This window comes from Chanodichthys erythropterus, chromosome 13 (genome assembly GCF_024489055.1).
Source record: "Chanodichthys erythropterus isolate Z2021 chromosome 13, ASM2448905v1, whole genome shotgun sequence".
In the NCBI taxonomy this organism is placed as follows: Eukaryota; Metazoa; Chordata; class Actinopteri; order Cypriniformes; family Xenocyprididae; genus Chanodichthys; species Chanodichthys erythropterus.
Window position 1 is genome coordinate 35846681 of NC_090233.1, and position 24522 is coordinate 35871202.

The 24522-nt window shown below is 36.7% G+C and overlaps 1 protein-coding gene across 1 annotated transcript; it reads left to right on the plus strand.

Moving 5' to 3' along the window:
* Positions 1 to 24522, plus strand: smarca1 (SWI/SNF related, matrix associated, actin dependent regulator of chromatin, subfamily a, member 1). The gene is made up of 25 exons (XM_067406664.1): positions 1 to 185; positions 4210 to 4293; positions 4794 to 4960; positions 5110 to 5210; positions 6402 to 6502; positions 6792 to 6971; positions 7297 to 7452; positions 7636 to 7767; positions 10688 to 10756; positions 10854 to 10963; positions 12474 to 12700; positions 12830 to 12951; positions 15743 to 15895; positions 16040 to 16172; positions 17218 to 17363; positions 17591 to 17719; positions 17946 to 18056; positions 19591 to 19704; positions 19821 to 19943; positions 20058 to 20190; positions 20690 to 20808; positions 21064 to 21138; positions 21224 to 21361; positions 23092 to 23202; positions 23795 to 24522. The coding sequence occupies exons 1-25, from the start codon at positions 129 to 131 to the stop codon at positions 23852 to 23854; spliced, it is 3051 nt and encodes a 1016-aa protein (XP_067262765.1). The 5' UTR covers positions 1 to 128; the 3' UTR covers positions 23855 to 24522.

Below are 24522 nucleotides of genomic sequence, written 5' to 3' on the forward strand. Positions count from 1 at the left end.
GCTCTAAAAGGGGCGTGTGCGCGCGCCGTGACTGTACGGTCCTGTCATGACGCATATGCCAAAATTATGCTTTATAACTTACTGTCTGGTCACCAATAACTCATGAAAAGCTTCGTACACTGACCAACATGTCGGACGAAGAGCTACCGTCTACTTCTCGGGAGGCGCACGCGGAGGCGGAAGAGGTAAAGAGAAAGAGAGAAGTATAATGTGTTTGCAGACGGACATGAAAAACAGGATGCAGAAGTTTACAGTTCATCTGCGTTTGGGGGAACGGAACATGGCGGGAAGGCGGAGTTTAGCTCACATCTGCATGGCTTTAGATGTTTATTACTCTGCTTAAGTGCTTTTTTTATGTGGCTTTTGACAGATTTGCATGCGTTCCGTCTGCGGTCGGAGCAGAGTTGCGGAACGCACGCAAATCTGTCTGATTCACATCAACAACTACCTGCAGTCGCTGCCCGCGTAAATAAACACTCAGATGCTCAATGTTACTGTAAGCTGAATTGACTCTAATGTCACGCTGGCTTTATTTGAGCGTGTGTCTGTGAGAGTATTGATCTTTTGTTACTATAAGCAGTTCAAAGCTGGGGTCCAACTTTTAGTTGTCAAGAAGAGTCGTTTTAATAAGAGATTTAAACATTATACTACATGTCTTTGGTCACTCTTCACATTATTGACACATAATTTATATATTTGTTTATTTATTTATTTATTTATTTATTGTCATACTATAGTGATTGTGATGTAAGATTTGTAACACGTCCCCTAAAAATTAAAATGGTAAAATATTCTTCTGACAATAACTACTACAGTTACTGGTACTAAAATAAATAAATGCATTGGCCATATAATAATAAGAATAATAATAATAAAGTTTTTCTGCCACATTTTAGATCAAAGCGAACAACAGTGTCAAAGAAAAAATAAAATTTATTTTAAGTGTGTAAATTGAATAAAAAAGACAGACAATTTTTGTAAACATACTTGTATGTTTATATCCAATTACATTGTTAATGCTCAATGTAACAATCCAACAGCAAATATTTCAGCAAAACTGCAATCATTTTATGTGTGTGCTGGCGCCTATTCAGTGAAGTCTGTGAAGTTTAACAGAGAGACTCGCTTAATGCAAAGACTATAGATAAAGATGGTTCACTCCTTTAGAGTACATCAGGGATGACGTGTTTTTGTAGGCCAACCCGGAAGGTTCCCTCGATCAAAAGCCTATGCATTTTTCCCATAGAGTTTTGGAAAATCGCAAAAAATAAGCTCCGTGTTTAACGGGTTATGACACTTACACGTTTTGTCTATGAAGATAATCTTTACAAGTCAACACAACATTTATACATTTTGAAGCCTAAATAAAGTCGTCAAATATAAAAAGCTAACAGTAGGCTATAAATGGACTACAGCACACCAACTTCAACACCAAGCGTCCTCAAACTTTATTTAGAAAACAACTTTATTTAAAAACATGCTCACTGATTATGATCTGCGCTGTGTATGAATACTTATCCACTTTTTCATGAGAAATGCTGTCCAAATGTCCTGTTTTCTCATGATGACGTCTAAAGTTCCCGCCAAAGGAAGTAGTCCCTTTTAGCAATTTGTTAGCAACCGCTGTTTTTAAGACACAATAAAGATTTAAAAAATCACAAGTGGGTTATAACTGTGTTTTATGTCATAGATCAAAACGTGAAAATATTTAGAGGCGTTGTTAACCACAGACCTTATTTCAGGAGATGGAACCGAAAGTCCTAAAATGCTAACTCGCTTCCGGGTTTTGCCTACAAAAACACGTCATCCCTGAGGTACTCTATTAGTTATGAATGGGAGAAGCTGCAACACACGATATGGCGGAGTATGTCTCGCCTTCTAAGTAAAAGAGCCAGTTGCTGAATGATAAAGTCATTGCATCACTGCAGCTGCTGTTAGAGTCTCGGGCTTCTATTGGAACCGGAGCCTCTCGTGCTTAGGACTGCACATGAGCATTGGATTGTCTAGCCTGAAATATAAGCTTTTTTAATGCTATTTGAGCATAAGAAATAACATTTATGGGACAGTTCATGTCAGATTTTGTTGCTGATTTGAAGTATGTTATTTAATTGTGAGTTCGCCAAGCAGCTTTTGAGATTGCAGGATTCCCCCATTCAAATAGATAGGACTTGGTATTAGATGCCCGAAATAGCTGTCCGGAGGTGTTGCAAATATGGCTGCCGAGTGAACAGACTTTCCTTGAAAGGGACTTTGCTTAATGTCAAGATTAACTTTTGCACAAATTGGAAATATTTCTATGAATTACTAACATACAGTGGGTACGGAAAGTATTCAGACCCCCTTAAATTTTTCACTCTTTGTTATATTGCAGCCATTTGCTAAAATCATTCATTTTTTTTCCTCGTTAATGTACACACAGCACCCCATATTGACAGAAAAACACAGAATTGTTGACATTTTTGCAGATTTATTAAAAAAGAAAAACTGAAATATCACATGGTCCTAAGTATTCAGACCCTTTGCTGTGACACTCATATATTTAACTCAGGTGCTGTCCATTTCTTCTGATCATCCTTGAGATGGTTCTGCACATTCATTTGAGTCCAGCTGTGTTTGATTATACTGATTGGACTTGATTAGGAAAGCCACACTCCAGTCTATATAAGACCTTACAGCTCACAGTGCATGTCAGAGCAAATGAGAATCATGAGGTCAAAGGAACTGCCTGAAGAGCTCAGAGACAGAATTGTGGCAAGGCACAGATCTGGCCAAGGTTACAAAAAAAATTCTGCTGCACTCAAGGTTCCTAAGAGCACAGTGGCCTCCATAATCCTTAAATGGAAGACATTTGGGATGACCAGAACCCTTCCTAGAGCTGGCCGTCCAGCCAAACTGAGCTATCGGGAAAAGAGTCTTGGTGAGAGAGGTAAAGAAGAACCCAAAGATCACTGTGGCTGAGCTCCAGAGATGCAGTCGGGAGATGGGAGAAAGTTGTAGAAAGTCAACCATCCATCAGCCCTCCACCAGTCGGGGTGTTATGGCAGAGTGGCCCGACGGAAGCCTCTCCTCAGTGCAAGACACATGAAAGCCCTCATGGAGTTTGCCAAGATGGTGAGAAATAAGATTCTCTGGTCTGATGAGACCAAGATAGAACTTTTTGGCCTTAATTCTAAGCGGTATGTGTGGAGAAAACCAGGCACAGTCCCAACAGTGAAGCATGGTGGTGGCAGCATCATGCTGTGGGGGTGTTTTTCAGCTGCAGGGACAGGACAACTGGTTGCAATCGAGGGAAAGATGAATGCAACCAAGTACAGGGATATCCTGGACGAAAACCTTCTCCAGAGTGCTCAGGACCTCAGACTGGGCCGAAGGTTTACCTTCCAACAAGACAATGACCCTAAGCACACAGCTAAAATAACGAAGGAGTGGCTTCACAAAAACTCAGTGACTGTTCTTGAATGGCCCAGCCAGAGCCCTGACTTAAACCCAATTGAGCATCTCTGGAGAGACCTAAAAATGGCTGTCCACCAACGTTTACCATCCAACCTGACAGAACTGGAGAGGATCTGAAAGGAGGAATGGCAGCGGATCCCCAAATCCAGGTGTGAAAAACTTGTTGCATCTTTCCCAAAAAGACTGTATTGGCTGTATTAGGTCAAAAGAGTGCTTCTACTAAATACTGAGCAAAGGGTCTGAATACTTAGGACCATGTGATATTTCAGTTTTTCTTTTCTAATAAATCTGCAAAAATATCAACAATTCTGTGTTTTTCTGTCAATATGGGGTGCTGTGTGTACATTAATGGATAAAAAAAATGAACTTAAATGATTTTAGCAAATGGCTGCAATATAACAAAGAGTGAAAAATTTAAGGGGGTCTGAATACTTTCCGTACCCACTGTATACAGATAAGGATATACTGTAAAATGTTAAATATGTCAAACGCATTAAATGGCACTCGCATCTGTAACAGCACCTGGCAGGGCAAGATGTCACATTAAACTTTATGCTTATGAGTTAGTAACAAGTTGGGTTTTTCATTTTCCTGGTGAATCTCACTTTGTGACTATTTTGTCCATATAAATATGTTTTTTACTACTGTAAGCAAAATGATGCAAAATGTATGTGTCCAGAACAAGGATGAGCAATTTTATATATATTTGTCTGCATGTATTTGTATCAGATGTGTGTCTTTGATATATGTTTCTAGGAGGACCCACCATTTCTCCTGGACCCTCCTCCTAAAGCAGCTGTGAAGGAGAGCCTGGTTGACCCTGAATATGAGGAAAAAAGAGTTGAGTGTTCATTCCACTATTAGTGTACTGCCAGCCAGCAGGTTTTTAAATACACTGAGCTGTTAGTCAGTGGTGAGAATGAGGTTTGCAGTTCCAACCCTTAAAGGGATAGTTCACCCAAAAATGAAAATGATCTCATGATTTACTTACCCTCAAGCCTTCTTCTAACACAATCAGAGATATTTAAAAAAAAAAAAAAGGTTGAGGGTGAGTACATCATGGGATAATTTTCATTTTTGGGTGAACTATCCTTTTAAGACTAACCAGGGGTGGAGGTAAAACCAACCAGATGAAGGCATTTAGTAAACAAGATGTTACATAAACACTGAATTCAGACATGCTTGATGCCTTTGTATCTTCATATACTGCTTAAAAATTCAGCTTTTTTTAGGTTTCAGTTTAAACTTTGTGAAGTTAAAACATTGTTTTGACTGAGTTTGAAGTAGTAATTTGCAGATCTTAATTAACTCACAAACCTTTGTTTCTCACTTGAATAAAGAAAACGGACCGTGCAAACAGATTTGAGTTCCTGCTGAAGCAGACTGAACTATTCGCTCATTTCATTCAGCCTGCCAGTCAGAAATCCCCCACCTCACCTCTGAAGGTGAAGATGGGGAGACCCCGAGTTAAACAGGATGAGAAACAGAACCTGCTGTCTGTTGGAGAGTAAGTCAGACTCAGACACACATACAAAGACATTCATGCTCACACATTCAGATGCATGAGGTTAACGATTAGTCCAAAAGCTGCTGGTCAGACGTGTCGTCATGGTGATTTGGTTTGATTTATTTCTGGCCCATGGTTATGTGTTTCAGTAACCGCCATCGTCGAACAGAGCAGGAGGAGGATGAGGAACTCCTATCTGAGAGCAGGAAGGCAGCTAATGTTCTTGTTCGTTTTGAGGAGTCACCCTCATGTATGAATCAGTGTTTTATGAATAGTCCGTCTGTTTCTGTTTATTAGTCTCACATTGTTTTAAATACAAATAGTAATTAATTTTAGTACATTAATACATTGGTTATTTAAAAAAAGAAAGAAATGTACTTACTCTCATGTTATTCCAAACTCATGCTGTTATGTTTTCCATGGAACACAATATTCATAATGAACTTTGGTGCACGTTTTGATGGTGTTCCAACAAAACTGTGAATAATGACTTAATCTCTGCCTGTTCCTCACACAAAGCTATCATGACTTCAGAAAACTTATATATAGTGCACAAGCCATGTGGACTACATTTATGGTACTGTCACTGTGCTTTTTTGTTCTTTTGGATCTTGACAGCTCATGGTTACTATACAAGGTCTTCATATTACGCTATCAAGATTGTTTAAAGAACTCTTACTTTGTATTCCACAGAAAATATAACAGCATACAGGTTTGGAACCACTTGAGGGTGAGTAAATTCCTCTAAAGCAATATTTCTCAACCAGGGGGCCTTCCAAGGGGCTTCAAGATTTCCTAAAATCAAGATATATCTTATTTTAATTCATGCCCTCAACAACTGGATTTACTAGGACACATTATTAGAAAACCTGGTTAAATGAGATATTGTCATTGTAAAGCACCATTTATAGACTTGGAAAAGTCTCTAACTGTAAATGAATAAAATCTTATAACTCTATGGTCATTTTTATACATTTTTCTAGCTATGCCAAGCTCTAAAGCAGGTAGAAATTTTAAGTAAAAAATACTTTTTAAAAATAATCAAATAAATCATGAGAAATTGGAAAAGTCTTAGGGCCTTCAAATATTTATGTTGTAAAAAATGGGGGGGTTTGAAGTAAAAAAAAAAAAAAGGTTGAGAACCACTGCTTTAAAGGTGAAGAGCACAATTTCTGCACTACTAACAGCCCATGTGGAGTTGCAAAACTAATGATTGTTTTCAAGCACAAAAAAGCCCACAGAAGCCGTGCACCATTATTATTTTTTTGTCTTGTTTTCTTTGGCCTGTTTGCTAGAAATAGAAAATAGACACCTGTAATGTGATGTGTAACATTTAAGTACCTCTTCCACTACTTCCAATTGGTTGAGATGATTAATTACACTGTTCATTCACCTGTGATCAAATGTAATGATCATTATTCATTTTCTCATTCATTGACAGATGTTAAGAATGGAGCTTTGAGAGATTATCAGATCAGAGGCCTGAACTGGATGATTTCTCTGTATGAGAATGGCATTAATGGCATCCTGGCTGATGAGATGGTAAAACTCCCAATATTTTAAACTAAAAGGTCAACACAGCAACAGTAGAAGTATAGCATGTTCATAGTGGCAGGTCTACTTAAAAGCAACTATATGATTTAGTAGTTGAATCTCTAGATTTTCAGAAATAGTCTGAATATATGTTATTGTGGAACCACACAGTCTCATGACAATGAAAACACGACTCCGGCATTTTTTCAGATGCTTCAGTAAAACTGATTTTTCTGGGTCTGTCTTGTTGATGTCATGGACTGTGACTCATTGGATTTGTGTGTTCTGATTGGTTCAGGGTCTAGGTAAAACCCTGCAGACAATCGCGTTGCTAGGCTACCTGAAGCACTACAGGAACATTCCTGGCCCCCACATGGTCCTAGTGCCCAAGTCCACCCTGCATAATTGGATGAATGAATTCAAGCGCTGGGTGCCCACCCTGAAGGCCGTCTGTCTTATTGGGAATAAAGATGATAGAGTAAGTCTGTTCATGTCCTTCTGTGTTTCTCTCACTTTCCTGCCTTCTGTTCCCTTTCTACCCACTTTCATCTTACCAGCAGGACCTTCAAAATGCTTGTGTAATAATGATAATGTAATATGTAATAATCAGTCTTAAGTGTGTTTTAGGCGGCGTTCATACGTGACTTAATGCCTGGTGAATGGGACATGTGTGTCCTTCAGTTTTTCTCTCAATTTCCTTCTTTCTATTCCTTTTGTACCCAGTAAATTTCATCCTACTAGAAGGTCCTTCACAATGTTTGTGTAATCACGAATCAGCCATAATTAGTATGTGTGTGTTTTAGGCAGCGTTCATACGTGATGTGATGATGCCTGGTGAATGGGATGTGTGTGTGACCTCATACGAAATGGTGATTCGGGAGAAATCGGTCTTTAAGAAGTTTAACTGGCGATATCTGGTTATCGACGAGGCCCATCGCATCAAAAACGAGAAATCAAAGGTATTTGAACACAGATGAACAACTGATGAGACCCAATTAATGCAAGAGTAACTAAAAAGTAGAGAAATGTGTCTCATAAAACTTCTGAGATGATTTAACGATCTGATACAGAGGAAAAGACTTCAGAGAATCTTTCCTCTTTTTCTCCTTGCTGTCTCTTTCTCTTTTAACTCCGGCTCTCAGTTGTCAGAGATTGTGCGTGAGTTTAAGACGACCAATCGTCTGTTGTTGACTGGTACCCCACTGCAGAATAATCTACATGAGCTCTGGTCGCTTTTGAACTTTCTGCTGCCTGATGTGTTCAACTCTGCCAGTGTGAGTCATACTCTTTTAAATATTGCATCCTGTTTTATCTCCTCCCACACGTTATGTTGCTGTATCTGTCACAGTTGTGTTGGAAGCATGTGTGTAGATGTGTTGTATGTTTAGAGTAGTCTACACCTTAGATTATAAACTAAAGTTTATAACCAAATCAGGACTAAGATTAGGAAAAAATGTCTTCAAATGGTTTCTAATTAATTTTTAATTTTTTTTTTATTGTACACTACCGTTTAAAAGTTTGGGGTCAGTAAGATTTAAAAAGGGGTCATGACATGGATATTTGTTAAGTTAATATGTTCCTTGAGTTTCTGTTATAATGTTAATAAAGGTTTTTGCACACACACACACACACACACAAAAACATACAGAAAAACAATTATTTTCAACCCTCTTTCTGACTCTCTGTCTGAAATTATCTGTTTTTAAGGGGCAGATCCTTTAAGGCTTATCAGTAAACCCACTGTTATGATTGGCTAACATAAATGCTTAGGAAACAGAGTATCAATGCCCATTTGCTATTGCATCCAAGTTATCATCATAAAACAGTCGATTACCAATAGGGCTGGGTGATTAAATGATAATGATAATTATTGCGATAAAATTTTCCTCAATAAAATAACAAATGTTTGATAAATGTTCCATATAATGTTTATGTGCCAAAAGCATAAGGAAACAGTGCTACTCGTTTGAACCGCGCCAGGGGTGGACTGGCCATATTGAGCCTGACGGTGGCCTGACGGTCATTCTGGCCTGCTGTGCAGTCAGCTTGACATGTGATAGGCTGATATGTAGCTAGGAATGAATTGATGGACCTCTCAAAATCTTTGAATCAGACAATTGCGGTGTGAAAATGACACCACCACATGACCAAACATCAACGACGCACCGCATGTTTGGCTATCCGACAGTTGTGCAAAAAAATAGAGCATGAACACAAAAGAGGAGCATAGTGGGAGCGGATAAAAAAAGAGAAAAACACTGGTCATAGTGTACAAGGTGCTGCAAAATCAGAGGCATGTTCGCCAGTAAGGGAGTAGGTCAGTCAGAATTACCTACGCACATGTATCTACAGCATGGATAGCTATCGCCTAACAAGTCCAATTTGTGCAAGCTAATGGTGTTCCCAAAGTATATATAAAAAAAAAATAACGATAGAAGTTTTTTATTAAGAGCATGTTGCAACATCTTAGAACATGACAAACTAGCACACTGTATTAGATGGGGATTTCTAGTAGAGTATTTTCTAGTGCCAAATTTGACCAGGAATTTAGATTTTCCATTTTAAGGACTCTCTGCTATGTTGAGTGTTAGTATATCCTAAAATAGCCTACAATATCTAGCCTGCAATGTACAAGGTTTCTGCGGGTCTTAGTGAAGTTCCTAAACGTAATTTAGGGAGGAGCGAGCCCATCTAATCTTCCAATCAACAGCCAGAGTATATAAGCAGCTGCTTACCTCTCTTCAGTCTCAGCTGTTTCAGCATCCCTCCACCTCCCCAAACTCCACCTTCATTTCAGGTACCTTGCCCTATGTAATCACATCCTATATTTATTCACTGGGGGGTGTATCAGAGCTCGAGTTGAAGATGCTTCATCGAGCCCCTCCTCAGTGGACAGCAAGCCAAATTAGCTAAACTAATACCCTAAAGATTATATGGGCAAACGAACTCGTTAAAAAAGTATCAAATTTAAGGCAATAAAAAGTCTTAAATGGTACAAGAAAGTCTTATTTGTCATTTTCAAGAGGTATTAAATTTGGGAATGGAAAGACAAGAATTGTAATATAGCTTAAACTTCAAAAGGCTATGATTTAATTAAATAAGTATGAGCGCTGCACGTTTCAAAGTCAGGTGCCGTCAGGTGCAGGTTGCTTTGTGTACTGCCATTACTGGGGAAACCGTTACTGCCGTTCCGAAAGTGCCACCTGTTGGCAGAGAATGAATTTACATTTTCAATAAGCCCTTCTGCTGTAAGCCCACTGCGTGGTCTAAACAAAATTTGTCTGGTAGTCTAACTGTTACATCAACTAATAGGGTTAGCCTGCAACATTAGCAGGGTGACGGCATCAGTGGAGGTGGCCTGGATCGAGTCAAATTCTGGCCTGAATTATTGTCTCAGTCTGCCACTGGCCACACGGACCATTTATCAACTCGGCTCAAATGGCGCAAGATTACTTGAGCAGATGCATTCACTCTCTCGATCACGCAACCACTGACAGACAGCTGCTGTCAGATCCAATACAGTTGGCTGCTTCATCTATCAACAAAAGTTTCTTTGCGAATTCTCCATTACACTGTGCTTCAATTGTAAAACAAAATGCTCCGAACAAACATATAATCCTCTGACGTAATCTGGGATGCCATTAAAATAAACTATCCACTTGTGTCTGATGCTGGGATCCTTCTGAAGTCTCTACAGAGACGCAGTCTGTATACTGTATCCAGTGTAGATAGCGTCATTGATTATAATGGTTTCTATTTGCTTTTGACAAGAAGCAACGCTCACATCCATTGTAGGCAAAAATTAGCCGTTAAGCAAATGAGCGCCAGTGGGCAGGGCCTGTGGTGCAATGATGTATAACTATTCGTCAATGTCTTGCTCTAGAGGCAGTCATATGCAAATTTTGTATCAATTACATTGTTACGCTACCAGGTGACTGTTAAAAAATGTATTTGTTATTGAATCATTCATTCAAGAGATTCATTCAAAAATGCTGATGCTGTTTGGAGAATGTTAATGTTATGATAAATGTTATGTAACATGATATTGTTATCTCTGTTTGACACAAAAAAAATCATGATGATCAATTTATCTAGAATTGTGCTGCTTTATTAGCTTAGTATAAAAAAATGGCAGAAGTCACCTTGAATGTTACCACCATGACAACATATGTCTGTGTGTTTCTATAATTTTAGGATTTTGATTCGTGGTTTGACACAAATAACTGTCTGGGTGACCAGAAGCTGGTTGAAAGACTTCATGCCGTGAGTCTAACTCTCTCTTTTGAGTATATTTTTAGTATTGTCCAGCATTGAAGTTTTTGTTGATGAGACACTCGAGCTATTGAATATTTGTTTTCAGGTTCTGCGTCCATTCCTGCTGCGTCGCATTAAAGCGGAGGTGGAGAAGAGTCTTCCTCCCAAGAAAGAAGTGAAGATTTACCTGGGGCTCAGTAAAATGCAGAGAGAATGGTAAGCTCATACACAATTTTATTAAAAAATAAAAACAGAAATTGAAGAGATGAGAGATAAATTCATCATTGGATCACAGTTGTATGGCACTTGAATTTACTGGAATTTCCAACAAAAATATCTATATTTGATACCATTTTTGATAAATGAAATTTTCGAACAACTAAAAAAAATGACAAATGATGAGACAAATTAAACATGCCTATAAGATTTTCAACAGTAGTACAAAAGTTATTCTGTCAAGAGCAGCGAGTGATTTTGTCTTTGTCTTTTGTTCTTTGATTAACATGACAGACGGCAGCAGGTTTATTAGGCTGTTATTATGCATGGATCTAATATACACAACGTGTTTTCTCTCAACTTTTTACGTTCCAAAACTGGTTGTATGTACTCGTCAAGATGGCATTTTTTACTTACTTTCTTTATGTATTTGACCATTTAAGCACAGTAAGCCAAGAAAAAGAAGTCAATTTGGTACTCGCAAGCTGTTTGAGAGGCGGCTTTATGAGAGTGCCATTTATATATGTCAGTGATGCACGCGCTTTTGGTGTGAGCACGATACCTGCGTGAATGACTAAAATTACAGTATGCACAATACTAGCACTATTCAACTGGAGCCAATGAGACGAGTGAGTGAGAGAAGGCATGTGCGTGTCAGTTCGGCGAGAGACTGAGAACGTGCAGCTGGTATCGGTGTATTGATATTGCATAAAAGGAGAATTGGAACTGTTTTTAGATATTTCATTTTTGACAACGCTAACATTGACATCACCAGAACTTTTGTGGTAAAAACCTTTTTAGTTTTACCAAGTGCTGCGTTGAGGCTTTGTTGTTTTATACTGTTCTCACTATGTGAACAAGACAACAGATGCTGCTGCAGTCTTACGTTCTGGTCACCCGACTTAATGATCAATATTACATACATTACAGAACTAGACTTGGAATCTCTTATTTCTTTCCCCAAATCATCTTACGTTTCGCTTCATTTTCACGTGGGTGCTTTAAATCTTGCCATATGGGTTTGATAAACACTTTGGATGATTATTTATAGTGTCATGTGTGCTGGGTACTGATGAAATGAAAATATACTGTATGTACAAACACTTGCTCATCACCCAGATTTTTATTTATTCCTAACTCTCATTGGTGGGTTTTCTAAAGAACTACAGCAGTCTGTTTTTAGAAAGCCATGTATAAATGAAAAAAATTAGTTTAGTGATAACTTCTCAAAGTATAGTCAAATCTCTAAATCTGTTACATATGTAACATTGCTAGAAATATATTTAAAGAAATAAAAAACATCTTGATCTCTTGATAGACAGCTGTTGGACGACTAGCCAACCATCCTGCTCCATTGCTATCGTAGAGAAGCATGTGGCAATATAAACTACTAAACAAGCTCTATATGTGAAAAAGACCTTGAACCTTTAAAAAGAATGAAAAGTTATGATGCTGGAATAATAAAAATTACAGACTTACACAGTGTTTTCTTTCCTTGATTTACCACCAGGTACACCCGTATCCTGATGAAGGATATTGACATCCTGAACTCAGCCGGAAAGATGGATAAGATGCGGCTTTTGAATATTCTGATGCAGCTGCGGAAATGCTGCAACCATCCGTACCTGTTTGACGGAGCAGAGCCTGGTCCCCCATACACTACGGACACACACCTAGTCATCAACAGTGGCAAGATGGTTGCGCTGGATAAACTTCTGCCTAAAGTACAAGAGCAGGGTAAGGGAGTGTGTGTGTGCTTATTAGCTATCAGTTTTGATAAAGCAGATATTTATTATGTTCTTAATTGGAATTCATATGAATTTTTTTAATGTTTTTGTGCATGTATTCCTGGATATGTGTGTGCAGGATCCAGAGTGTTAATATTCAGCCAGATGACACGTGTGTTGGATATTCTAGAAGATTATTGCATGTGGAGAGGGTTTGAGTACTGCAGATTGGATGGCAATACACCTCATGAGGCCAGAGAGGTACTTACACATTACCACACACATACACTAAAATACACACATAGTCAAATTCAGAAACATGCACGTGACACAGCAGGTTCTTTTACACTCCTATGGCCAACTTTCTTTATAAAAAATTGGAAACAACACTTTACAATAAGGTTTCATTTTGTTAGCATTAGTTAACATTGAATGAACAATAATTCTACAACATTTTTTAATCATAGTTAATGTTAATCTCAACATTCTGTTAACATTGGTTGTTGCACTGAACTAAAATAAACACAAATATTTTATTAACTAAAATTAACAAAGGTTATTGCTCTCTGTTAGTTCATGTTAGTTAGTGCATTAACAAATGAGACCTTATTGTAAAGTGTTACCAAAAAATCTATTGCCTAAAAAATAAAATAAATAAATAAATAAATAAATAAAATGCCTAAATAATGCAGATAAGTCATTGGACAACATTACTTAGGCTACATACAGTATAAAGAATCAAAATGCATGTGCCATGGAGAAATAAAATTAAATACCCACCGCACAGACAATAAATAAATGTTTTTAATCAAACCATATTGTTGATGAAAATAATACGAGAACAATAAAAGTGCTAGTTATTATTAATAAAGCATCAATGTTTTTAACATAACATTTATTATAGTTATTAGCTAAATGTTTTTTTTTGTCCTGAAGTACAATAATATTATTACTATAAGATATTGCTTGTCTAACCTTTACAATTTAATTACATAAATAAAAATAATATTTAAATAATTATTCATTTAATAATAATTATTATTAATTTATTAAGTCTAATGATTAATATTTTATAGGTTCCATAAAAAAATGATATAGGGCTAGGGTTGGCTTTTGCCTTTACCCTCATGCTAAAATAAACTGTAAATCATCAAAAGCAATCAATAATAGAAGTGGTCTAAATATTAAAACATGTACATATTAGGGCTGGGAAAATAAATCGATTCATCTCGATTCGTGGATCGATTCTGATATTTTCTCGATTCTGTCTTGAATCTGAGCTTAGTTTTTAACAGCAGATGGCGCTCTAGGTTCAAATGCAGTTCAAGTACGGCTGTTCGGCTGTTTCTAAAGCACAAGTGCTATCTGCTGTTAAAAACTAAGCTCGGAATCGTTTCGAGAGAGAATCGCGATGCATTCGGAAAATCTCAGAATCGATCCAGAATCATTTCTCCGAATGCAATGACACAATGTCCTAACTGCCTGTCAACATATGTATTTCCATACCAACGTGATGCTTTGCAGAATCTGCTGTGTGTGGTTATGTGTTTTGAAGGAGGCGTGGCTTTGGAGAGTGCTTTGAAGGGAGTGTCGAATCTTATACTTTTAAACCTAATTTGCTATTGCTAGGCACTCTGAAATTGCCTACCCTACCTGTAATATGTTATATAGTTAAGACTACTTATTGGGTGGCCTATATTCTGCCTCTGAAAAGTCTATAAAAAGTCTGTGTAAACACACTGTTTTATAAGAATTGTTGTACATTTATTTAATATCAACCTGCATGGGAATTGTATTCTTTCAAAATGTTTTTTCCTCAAAAAAAAAAAAAAAAAAAAAAAATATATATATATATATATATATATATATATATTTTTAGAACCAATAAGGAAGTAGAGTTTGTAGGAGGAACCAGAGCCGCAATCATGATTCTCATCCCTAAATACTAAGAGGTAGAAAGAAATGATTCACCAAGAGGAAGAAAGGAAATCAACAGGCTTTATAAAATTATGAGACACGTACAGATAGTTCATGTGGAATCTCAGCAGAGTTTATATAAAGACACTGATTAACCAACCTGGTAGTCTTGGAAACCACTGATCAGTTCTGGTATGATTGCAAACTCTGTGGTTACATGGGAATGTAAGACACACTCATAAGCTAAGAATATTCTCGCAAATATTAGACATTAGAAAGGTTAGAAGTGTCTAATTTTATCACTTTAAAATCTAACAACTATATTTTAAATGCTTTTAGTGAACTTTAAGTAAATATTGGTAAGAATACAATTTTATTTTATCTATGTGTAATTTGAATGTAAATTTCATTATGTATATCGGCATGGACGACATTTCACTCTCGAGCTGGGGCGTCAAGAAAAAAGTATTTTTGTACCTGCATCAGCAAATTATTTGCAGAAATGTTCAGGTATTTTGGATGTTTTAAAAAACCTACTTTTGCCAACTAGTCCTAGGTTTATGGCCCAATCAGAACCAAACCATTGCAGCAAGATTCTCTTGCGTCTGATTGTCAATAATTGTCAAAAAAAAAAGATGAAATTTCAATTTACGGTCTCAAAACGCCAAAACATTCTAAGTGGAATGGAATGAGATATTTTCACCAAACTCGACACGTCCACGACATTCATACAACATGGTAGAACTTCTCATTCTGAGCAACTTTGCCTCTATGACCGCCATTGTCCATCGAATCGTTCGTTAATGATTGGAGATTATTTCAAAAACCATATTTGCCAAACTAGTTCAAAACACTGCTTCATGAAGCTTTGAAACTTCATGCAAAAGTCATGTGAACTATTGAAATTTCGAAACACATATGACGTAACGAAGCCTCATTTACTGAAATTATGTGATCTTGGTGCTTGCATACCCATGTATATTGGCCAGTGACAACTCTGATCTACTACTAATGCGAAATAGACCTTAATTATTAAAATTATATAAGTGGTTTAAATTAATTATTTCTGTCACTCTCTAAATTGCTGTCCTTGTCTTTTCCTGTCCTGTCCTTCTCTCTTGTTGTTGTGCATTAGCAAGCCATAGATGCTTTTAACGCCCCGAACAGCAGTAAATTTATCTTCATGCTGAGCACACGGGCAGGTGGGCTGGGGATTAATTTGGCTACAGCTGACGTGGTGATTCTCTACGACTCAGACTGGAACCCACAGGTGGACCTGCAGGCCATGGTGAGAAACACAACACACATACAAAACTACAAAACTGAGCTCACTAAAATGTATGATTGTGAGCCTCAGAGAGATGCCAGTTTTCTTCATGACTGCTTGATTGAAGTTTATATAGTTTTTGTTGTGTCATGTACTGTGTTTTAGGACCGTGCTCACCGTATTGGACAGAAGAAACCAGTTAAAGTGTTCAGGTTGATCACAGACAACACTGTTGAGGAGAGAATTGTGGAGAGAGCTGAGATGAAACTACGCCTGGACTCCATTGTCATTCAGCAAGGTATGAACACACTAGGGGTAAAACAATTTCTTTTGTAAATAGAAATATTAAACTTTATGAATTATTAGGTGTCCATTTTCCAAAAGTAATTACAGTAATTCTCTCTGTCACTGAATGGCTGTACTGGCAGAGTGAAAATGAATTTAACAGTCAATTAAACAAAAACAAACCTTGTCTTACAAATTTGTAATTATAAGTGATTTGCATTACTTAAAGTAAACAAAACCCTGTTGTAGATACTATTGTTTTTCTACTGGATCAGTTTTTGAGCTAGTTTTGGATACATTTTTTGGTTTGTGAAGCTGAAACCTCATACTGGCTGTATGTCACAATGATCTTTGACAGAGATAATCTATTCATTTACACCATCGTTATGAAGGTTGGGGTCAGTAAGAAATTAATACTTTTTATTCAGTAAAGATGTGTTAAATTAATCGAAAGTGACGGTAAAGATATTTATAGTTATAAAACATTGCTTTTTCAAATAGCCTAAATGCTGTTCTTTTGAACTTTCTGTTCATCAAAGAATCCAGATTTTCCATAAAAAGCATTAAGCAGAACAGCTGCTTTCAACATTAATAATAATGAGAAATGTTTCAACATTGATAATAATGAGAATGTTTCTTCAGCACCAAATCAGCATATTATAACGATTTCTAAAGGATCATGTGACACTGAAGACTGGAGTAAATGGCTGCTGAAAATTACATTTTTACATTTATTTATATTTTAAATATTACGTTTTAAAACAGTTTTTTAAATTGTAAAAATATGTCACAATATTACTGTTTTTACTGTATTTTTGATCAATCAAATGCAAACATAAAACATTAAATAATCTTACCAGTTGTACTTTGTTTTCTATATAGTATATCCCAATAATAAATGTTGATGCCTCACAAAAAAAACAAAAAAAAAAATGTTACAGTTTGGTGCATTTGGGTACATTATATAATATGAAACTGAATGGTGAGAAATGTAAAACAAGAGGTTAAGTAGCGTTTGTGATCTATTAAGTTCTGTTTCTGTATTTGTGCTCTTACAGGACGGCTGATCGACCAGCAGAATAAACTGGGGAAGGATGAAATGCTACAAATGATCCGACATGGAGCAACACATGTGTTCGCCTCTAAAGACAGTGAACTAACAGATGAAGACATCGACACCATTCTGGAAAGAGGTGCCAAGAAGGTGAGTGGACACAGACACCTTGGACTAGATTGGAAACTGAAAAGTTGCTTAAATTCACTGGAAGACTAATAGCTTTAGGTCCCAGTTCCAAAAACGTTCATATTCAAACTCAGACAAATAAAACACATCAGATTTCTTTCATATTATGAGATTTGTTTTTCACTTTTACACTCCAGTTGATACTATTTAACCATGTTTAACTTGTTTGATGGCTGTTTTCCTCTCAGACAGCTGAGATGAACGAGCGCATGCAGAAACTTGGCGAGAGCTCGCTGAGGAACTTCACCATGGACACGGGTGGCACCGAGAACAGCCTTTACAAGTTTGAGGGAGAGGATTACAGAGAGAAACAGAAAGTTAGTGTCTGTGTGGAAGTTTACCAGGTGGAAATCAATTCATACTCATGTATAATGCAGCTCTGATGTGCATTAAAGTAAAGCGAGTCTATCAGTGAGAATTTGGCAGGTTTTTAAGCTTTGCACCTGTGTATGTCACAGACTGTTAAAGTTTATGTGTAGGTGTGTAGCTGAAAGTGTGTTTGTGTGTGTTTAAGTTTTAAACAATTCTCTCTGTGTTGTGCAGCTTAGTTTGATCGAATGGATCGAGCCTCCTAAGAGAGAAAGGAAGGCCAATTATGCTGTAGATGCTTACTTCAGAGAAGCACTCAGAGTCAGCGAACCAAGAGCCCCAAAGGTAACACACACACACACACATATATGGTTTAGACACTCTGAAATGATTTTCTTGTCAGTGCTACTCATGACTGCATGTAGGTACAGTCTACACAACCTTACTACAGAATAAATAATGCACTCAGATCAGTTTTCATCACACACTTGCACTGGATTGTAGGAACTCAGCTGAAGGGTGTACTGGAGGGACGTAATAGATAAAGAGTTGAAAAACAAAGGTTTCAGGTTCAAACGCTGACTCAGGAAATGACCTCATGAACTAGATGTTCTTCTTTCTCCTGTCCTGTCACTGCTGTGCCCTTGAGAGAGACACTTAACACTAGATTGCTCCTGAGGGAGAGTTTGTTTGAATAGTGCACTGTAAGTCATAAAAAACATCAATAAGGATAAAAGTGGCTGCCTAAAAGAAGTAAATGCACCTTTTATGCAGCTTCTTAATATGCATAGCTGGTTTAATCAATAGTTGTATATATTCATTAAACTATGGTGTCAGTTGTTTTTGTCAGTTACTGATCAGTTTCTGATAAATGTGTATTTATAAAGCTACCATCCATTTATGATATATTATGATGTAAATACGGTAAATGCATGATTTACTGTGCAAAAACTCACTATTCCTGGCACTTTTCTATTCTATTCTGGTCAGTGCTGTTATTGTGAACTATTAAAAATATAAAAAAATTGTCTTAATTTAATTAATCATCAGTAATTGAAATAAAGCTGAAATAAAATAGAAATATTAAACAAAAACCTTAAACTTAAACTTAAAAAAATGAATGGTGTCCTGGCAACTAAATGAAATAAAGTAAGTTTAAGTTGTAGTACTAAAATTACTAAAAAGGCCTGGTTTCACAGACAAGGCTTAGATTAAGCCAGGATTATGCCTTAGTTCAATTAGGACATTTAACTACCTTTTATAAATGTGCCTCAGGAAAAAAAAAAAAAAAAAACATTACTGGTGTGCATCTTGAGACAAAACAATGGCACATATTTTAAGATAATTATGTTGGTGCAAGTTGCTTTATGAATTAGAATTATTCTGTATTTAATAATACTAAAATAACATTGATTCACTGGTTCACACTGTCCCAATAAATGTCAACATTATTTGGATCTAGAATGTTGGGAAACGTAGCTATCTAACACCAACAACCGTTGGAAAATGGTGTTTTTTGCCATTTGCAAGGGCAGTGTAAACTAGCTTTAATATTGCCTTGTCCTTTAAAGAATAATGATTTCTAACAAATGTGATGGAAGTTGATAGTTTATAAAGTGATAACCCTGTCAGCAAAATAGCAGGGAGCCAATAAACCTCAATTTTAATGAATATCATTAAATTAAATTGAAAATCAAATGAGTGTTTTGATTAAAGTGAAGTGTCCGCTAGATAAAGCTGCATCTGCCAGGAGCATAACAATGTTTTGTCATTATACAGTACACATCAAATATCACAGAAATGTTTGCATGACAATATACACACAAGTGTCTGTGGAAAGATCATGAAAAGTGTGTTTATGTGTGTGTGTGTGATCAAGGCTCCTAGGCCTCCAAAGCAACCCAACATCCAGGACTTTCAATTCTTTCCACCACGTCTCTTTGAGCTGCTGGAGATGGAGATTCTTTACTACAGGAAAACCATTGGATACAAGGTGAGCTCTTCATGCACATCACATTTGTTTTCAAGATTTGTGTCAAATCTGCTCAAGTGTTTGCTGTTGTATCCGATATACAGTTGTGTGCGATTGTGTATGTGTGTTTATTGTAGGTTCCACGTAATCCAGACATCCCAAATTCAGCACAGGTCCAGAAAGAGGAACAAGCAAAGATAGACGAAGCAGAACCCCTCTCACCTGAAGAGACGGAGGAAAAAGAGAAACTACTCACACAAGTAGACAAACACTCATCTTCTCTTCTCTATCACTCACTCACATTCACACATACTCTTATAAATGTGTTAAGTACAGAGCAGTGGTACAGCAGAATATGTTTTTGTTTTTCCCAGGGTTTCACAAACTGGAACAAGCGTGATTTCAATCAATTTATTAAGGCTAATGAGAAGTATGGTCGTGATGACATTGACAACATCGCCAGAGAGGTGGAAGGAAAGACACCTGAAGAAGTTATGGAGTACTCGGGTACAATACACATAAACGCAATTACACTCGAGCTTAATATCTGTAAAAATTACATGCTAGGAATGTGTGAGCATGTATTACAAAAATATTTTCAAAATTCACTAGTCGGTGGGCTACTTGACCTAAATGGTATTAAGGAGGCCATGCATAATTAGGCTGGTTTTTAGTTCATGTGATCATATATAATAATTTAATGCATATATATATAGGGATGGTTCAGCCTAAAATAGAAAAAAAAAAAGTCATAAATTACTCATCCTGGTGCTCTTCTTTCTTTAATGGACCACAAAAGGAGAATTTTTTTAAATGTTCAAAACTGCCTACCTCACTAATCGATTAGTGTACTTTTGGGGACCTAGTCAACCATTATAACTTATGTATACACATGTATAAAATACACAAGCAACTACCTCACACTTGTCTGAACTACACAAATATATTTCACTCCTGTACCAACTTCACAGACGCACATCTCACACGTTGTTTGTTGTTATTATAGCTGTGTTTTGGGAACGCTGTAATGAGCTGCAGGATATTGAGAAGATCATGGCTCAGATAGAACGAGGAGAAGCTCGCATCCAGAGACGTATCAGCATCAAAAAAGCCCTGGATGCCAAGGTCAACCTTTCAAAAACTCACTATGAAATTCAATTATGTTGTTGACAAGCAAGTTTTTCTTTAATGGCTACTGAATTATGATTGTGTGGTAGCTTTAGTTTTTCTTGCTTTTGATGATTTGCAACCTCATTATTAGGCAATATTAGTCAGCCTTATCATGTAAAGCAAGAAACTTTCAGAGGAAATGTCATTTTTGATGCAATAATAAGTAGTAAATATTTCTTGTTTGATGGTGTGTGTTTTGTGTACCTGTAGATAGCACGGTATAAGGCTCCGTTCCACCAGCTCCGCATCCAGTACGGCACAAACAAAGGAAAGAACTACACAGAGGTGTGTGCATGTGAGAGAGGGTTAATGTATGTGTAGTGTGTTAACTAAGAACTTAAAATATGGAAACTTTTCTTTGCGTTTGCAGGAGGAAGACAGGTTTCTGATTTGCATGTTGCATAAGATGGGCTTTGATAAAGAATACGTTTATGAAGAACTTCGACAGTGTGTACGGAACGCTCCACAGTTCAGATTTGACTGGTTCATCAAGTCCAGGACTGCCATGGTGAGAACATGTTTGTGTTAGAGCCAGGTCTCCCAAAGTCATGGGCAACCTGGAAATAACGGGCATTATTTAAATAATTTTTTGGTTACAAATTCTTAACTGCTCTTTGCAAGCATTTTTGTTACTATTAATTACTATCTATTATTATTTTTGTTACGATTTGAAAAATACTCATCCAATAATCGCATCACTGGAAAATCCATGGGAAAAAATCATGAAACTGAATGAAATAATGAAACCCTTGTAGGGATGTCAATCAATCAATCAGTCAATCAATCAATCAATCAATCAATCAATCAATCAATCAATCAATCAATCAATCAATCAATCAATCAATCAATCAATCAATCAATCAGTCAGTCAGTCAGTCAGTCAGTCAGTCAGTCAGTCAGTCAGTCAAATGAATCACAAATTGATTAATATATATCAATATTTGAAGAGGAAAACCTCCAAAAGAACAAAATTCGTAGACGTTATTATAGCAGACTACAGACTAATAAAGAATGTAATAGACATTTTAAAAAAGGGTCATTAGATGTCAATTATTTTAGGGGAGTCACCTTTTTCAAAAAAGCTTCTTGAATGATTCAAATCAGTCGATCTGAACATTTTTGACTTCAAGGTCCCCCATTGTCCAGAACAATATTTGAAGCCCCCCACCCCATAATTTCTACCCATTAAAATATATTAGTGCTTGGCATAATTAGAAGGATGTATATTCATTATAAAAATAACCAAACACTAAGAAATTTCTTAAAGCTGCAGTCCGCAACTTTTATTGTGTTAAAGATTTACAAAAATTATATAATGAGAATATACAACATGAATCCATTTTCCAAACCGTGTTTTTGTCTTATCCTGAATCATTATGGTACACTTATAATAAGTGTTTATATTCAGACTATTTCAGACTGGACTGGTAGGACTCGCCGCAGAGTATCACATTAACTGCGTGACTCGCCATAGACATACACTGAGAAAAGTAGCTCCGGCTAGAATGTTCCTCCGCAACGCGTGCAGTTCTGTTTATTAATTGCTAGAGGGCCAAAAATCGCAGACCGCAGCTTTAAAATACTAAGAAATATCTTAATTTTAAATTTAGTTATTTTACATAATTTTAATGCTTGTTTTGACTTATTTTAAATTATTTAATTTAAATTGACTTAAGTTAAATAATCATCTTGAGGCCCTGGCTGCCTGGTTCAGAACCACTAAATGGTACCTAAATTCATTATTCATTTTAGAAATATATAACAATTTCAATAATTTCACATTAGATGTGAATGGGAAGTCTCATATATTTATATATGAGACTCATATATATTATATATATGGATATATTTACAGTACATGGTTGTACGTGGGTTTACTGAGATGTACTTTGGGGACAGCAGTGAAGTGAATCTGACAAAGCCTCCATTTGGAGAGGTCCTCAATTGGAAAAACAGTTAAATAAATTCTTAAAAATGGCAGTTTTCTTTTACAGTTTTGCTTAAGATGTCTAGTGTTTATGTAAAAACAATAAAAACTTGGCCATGCGTGTCTCACACACAAATGCAATTTCAATTTAATTTTGAGGTCACATTGGCGTTCGTGTTTGTGAAAGAGTGTGGGTGCAGATGCTTGTGTGATGCCTGAAAGGAACTGTAAAAGTATATGAGATGTGATGTATAACTCTTGTGCTGAGATGATGAAAGAGTTTCCTTCTGTGTGTTTGTCTGGTTTGCTAGGAGCTGCAGCGTCGCTGTAACACGCTCATTTCTCTCATTGAGAAAGAGAACATGGAGATAGAGGAGAAAGAGCGAGCTGAGAAAAAGAGAAGAACACCCAAAGGACAATCAGTAATACGTCCTGTCTTCTTTCTTTTTGCTCCATCTGTTGTTGTGCTTTGTGCTTCATGTCCCCAAAGACTTTCCCTCTAGTTCAGAATCACGCTTGAACAACTGAACAAGAACAACATGCAAATGATCAAAATTCCCCTCAGATTTACTGTCCACAGTAAAGTATAGTATATCCCACTGACGATTTCAAAATTGTCAATCTATCTATGTATCTGTCTATCTATCAGGGCATGTGCACGGTGAGTTGCAAGATTTTGCCTGGAGCGAGGAGCAGTTGTTTTTTTTTGTCTTCTTTTTTTTTCTGCCTGTGTTCTCTTTGCTCTTTCTATCACATGCTAAATGCCTGTAATGTCAGCAATATAATCTGTCTACAAAAGAAGATCTATCTATCTATCTATCTATCTATCTATCTATCTATCTATCTATCTATCTATCTATCTATCTATCTATCTATCTATCTATCTATCTATCTATCTATCTATCTATCTATCTATCTATCTATCTATCTATCTATCTATCTATCTATCTGTCTGTCTGTCTGTCTGCATGTCTGCCTGCCTATTTACTTATCCTTCTGTCTGTCTTGTCACAGGCTCACAAGCGTAAAGCCGAAGTGTCGTCTGACAGGAAAGAGAAGAAATCTCGTACCTGACTCCTGTGCCTGCAGTTCCCCATTACGAAGCACTACAATAATCAGATGCTCTCTACAGTTCTGTTTTTTTATCTGTGACTCAACATCCGTTTCTTAAAATAAATGTAAATTTTATCAAAACAAAACTTTTTTTTGGGACATATAAAACACTTCCATACCGTGTTCAATCTTGTCCCACGGGCTGCGTACATGTTGGCAGCTACACAATGTTTTGCTAGAGCTTGTTTTTATCTTCTTTCCCCCCCTTGTTGATATCAACATTGGCAATTATTTAGCATGCTGAATAGGGGCTCTAAAGCCCATTCTGATCTTGTTTGTGTATTTTATAAATGAAACTCTTTTTGCCTGAGACTGTCGTTGTATGTTTAAGGTCTCTGTGATTTGCACCTTAATCCATGTGATCTGTAGCTTTGCACATCCAGTCTTCTTAAGCTCTTTTATACATTTCATGTGCCATTTTAATGTTGCATTTAAGCTATTTTACACATTCTTGTTTGAACCTTTGCTGATCTTTATATGTACAAGTCCAGTATTATTAAAAAACAAAATAGGTTGGTTGTGTTTACATCTTACTACTTTTGTTTATAGTGGAGAAAAGCAATATGCCCCTGTGCCACTTTGACTTTGCATAATGGGGCTAAAATTGTGTCCTAACCAGACATGGCAAG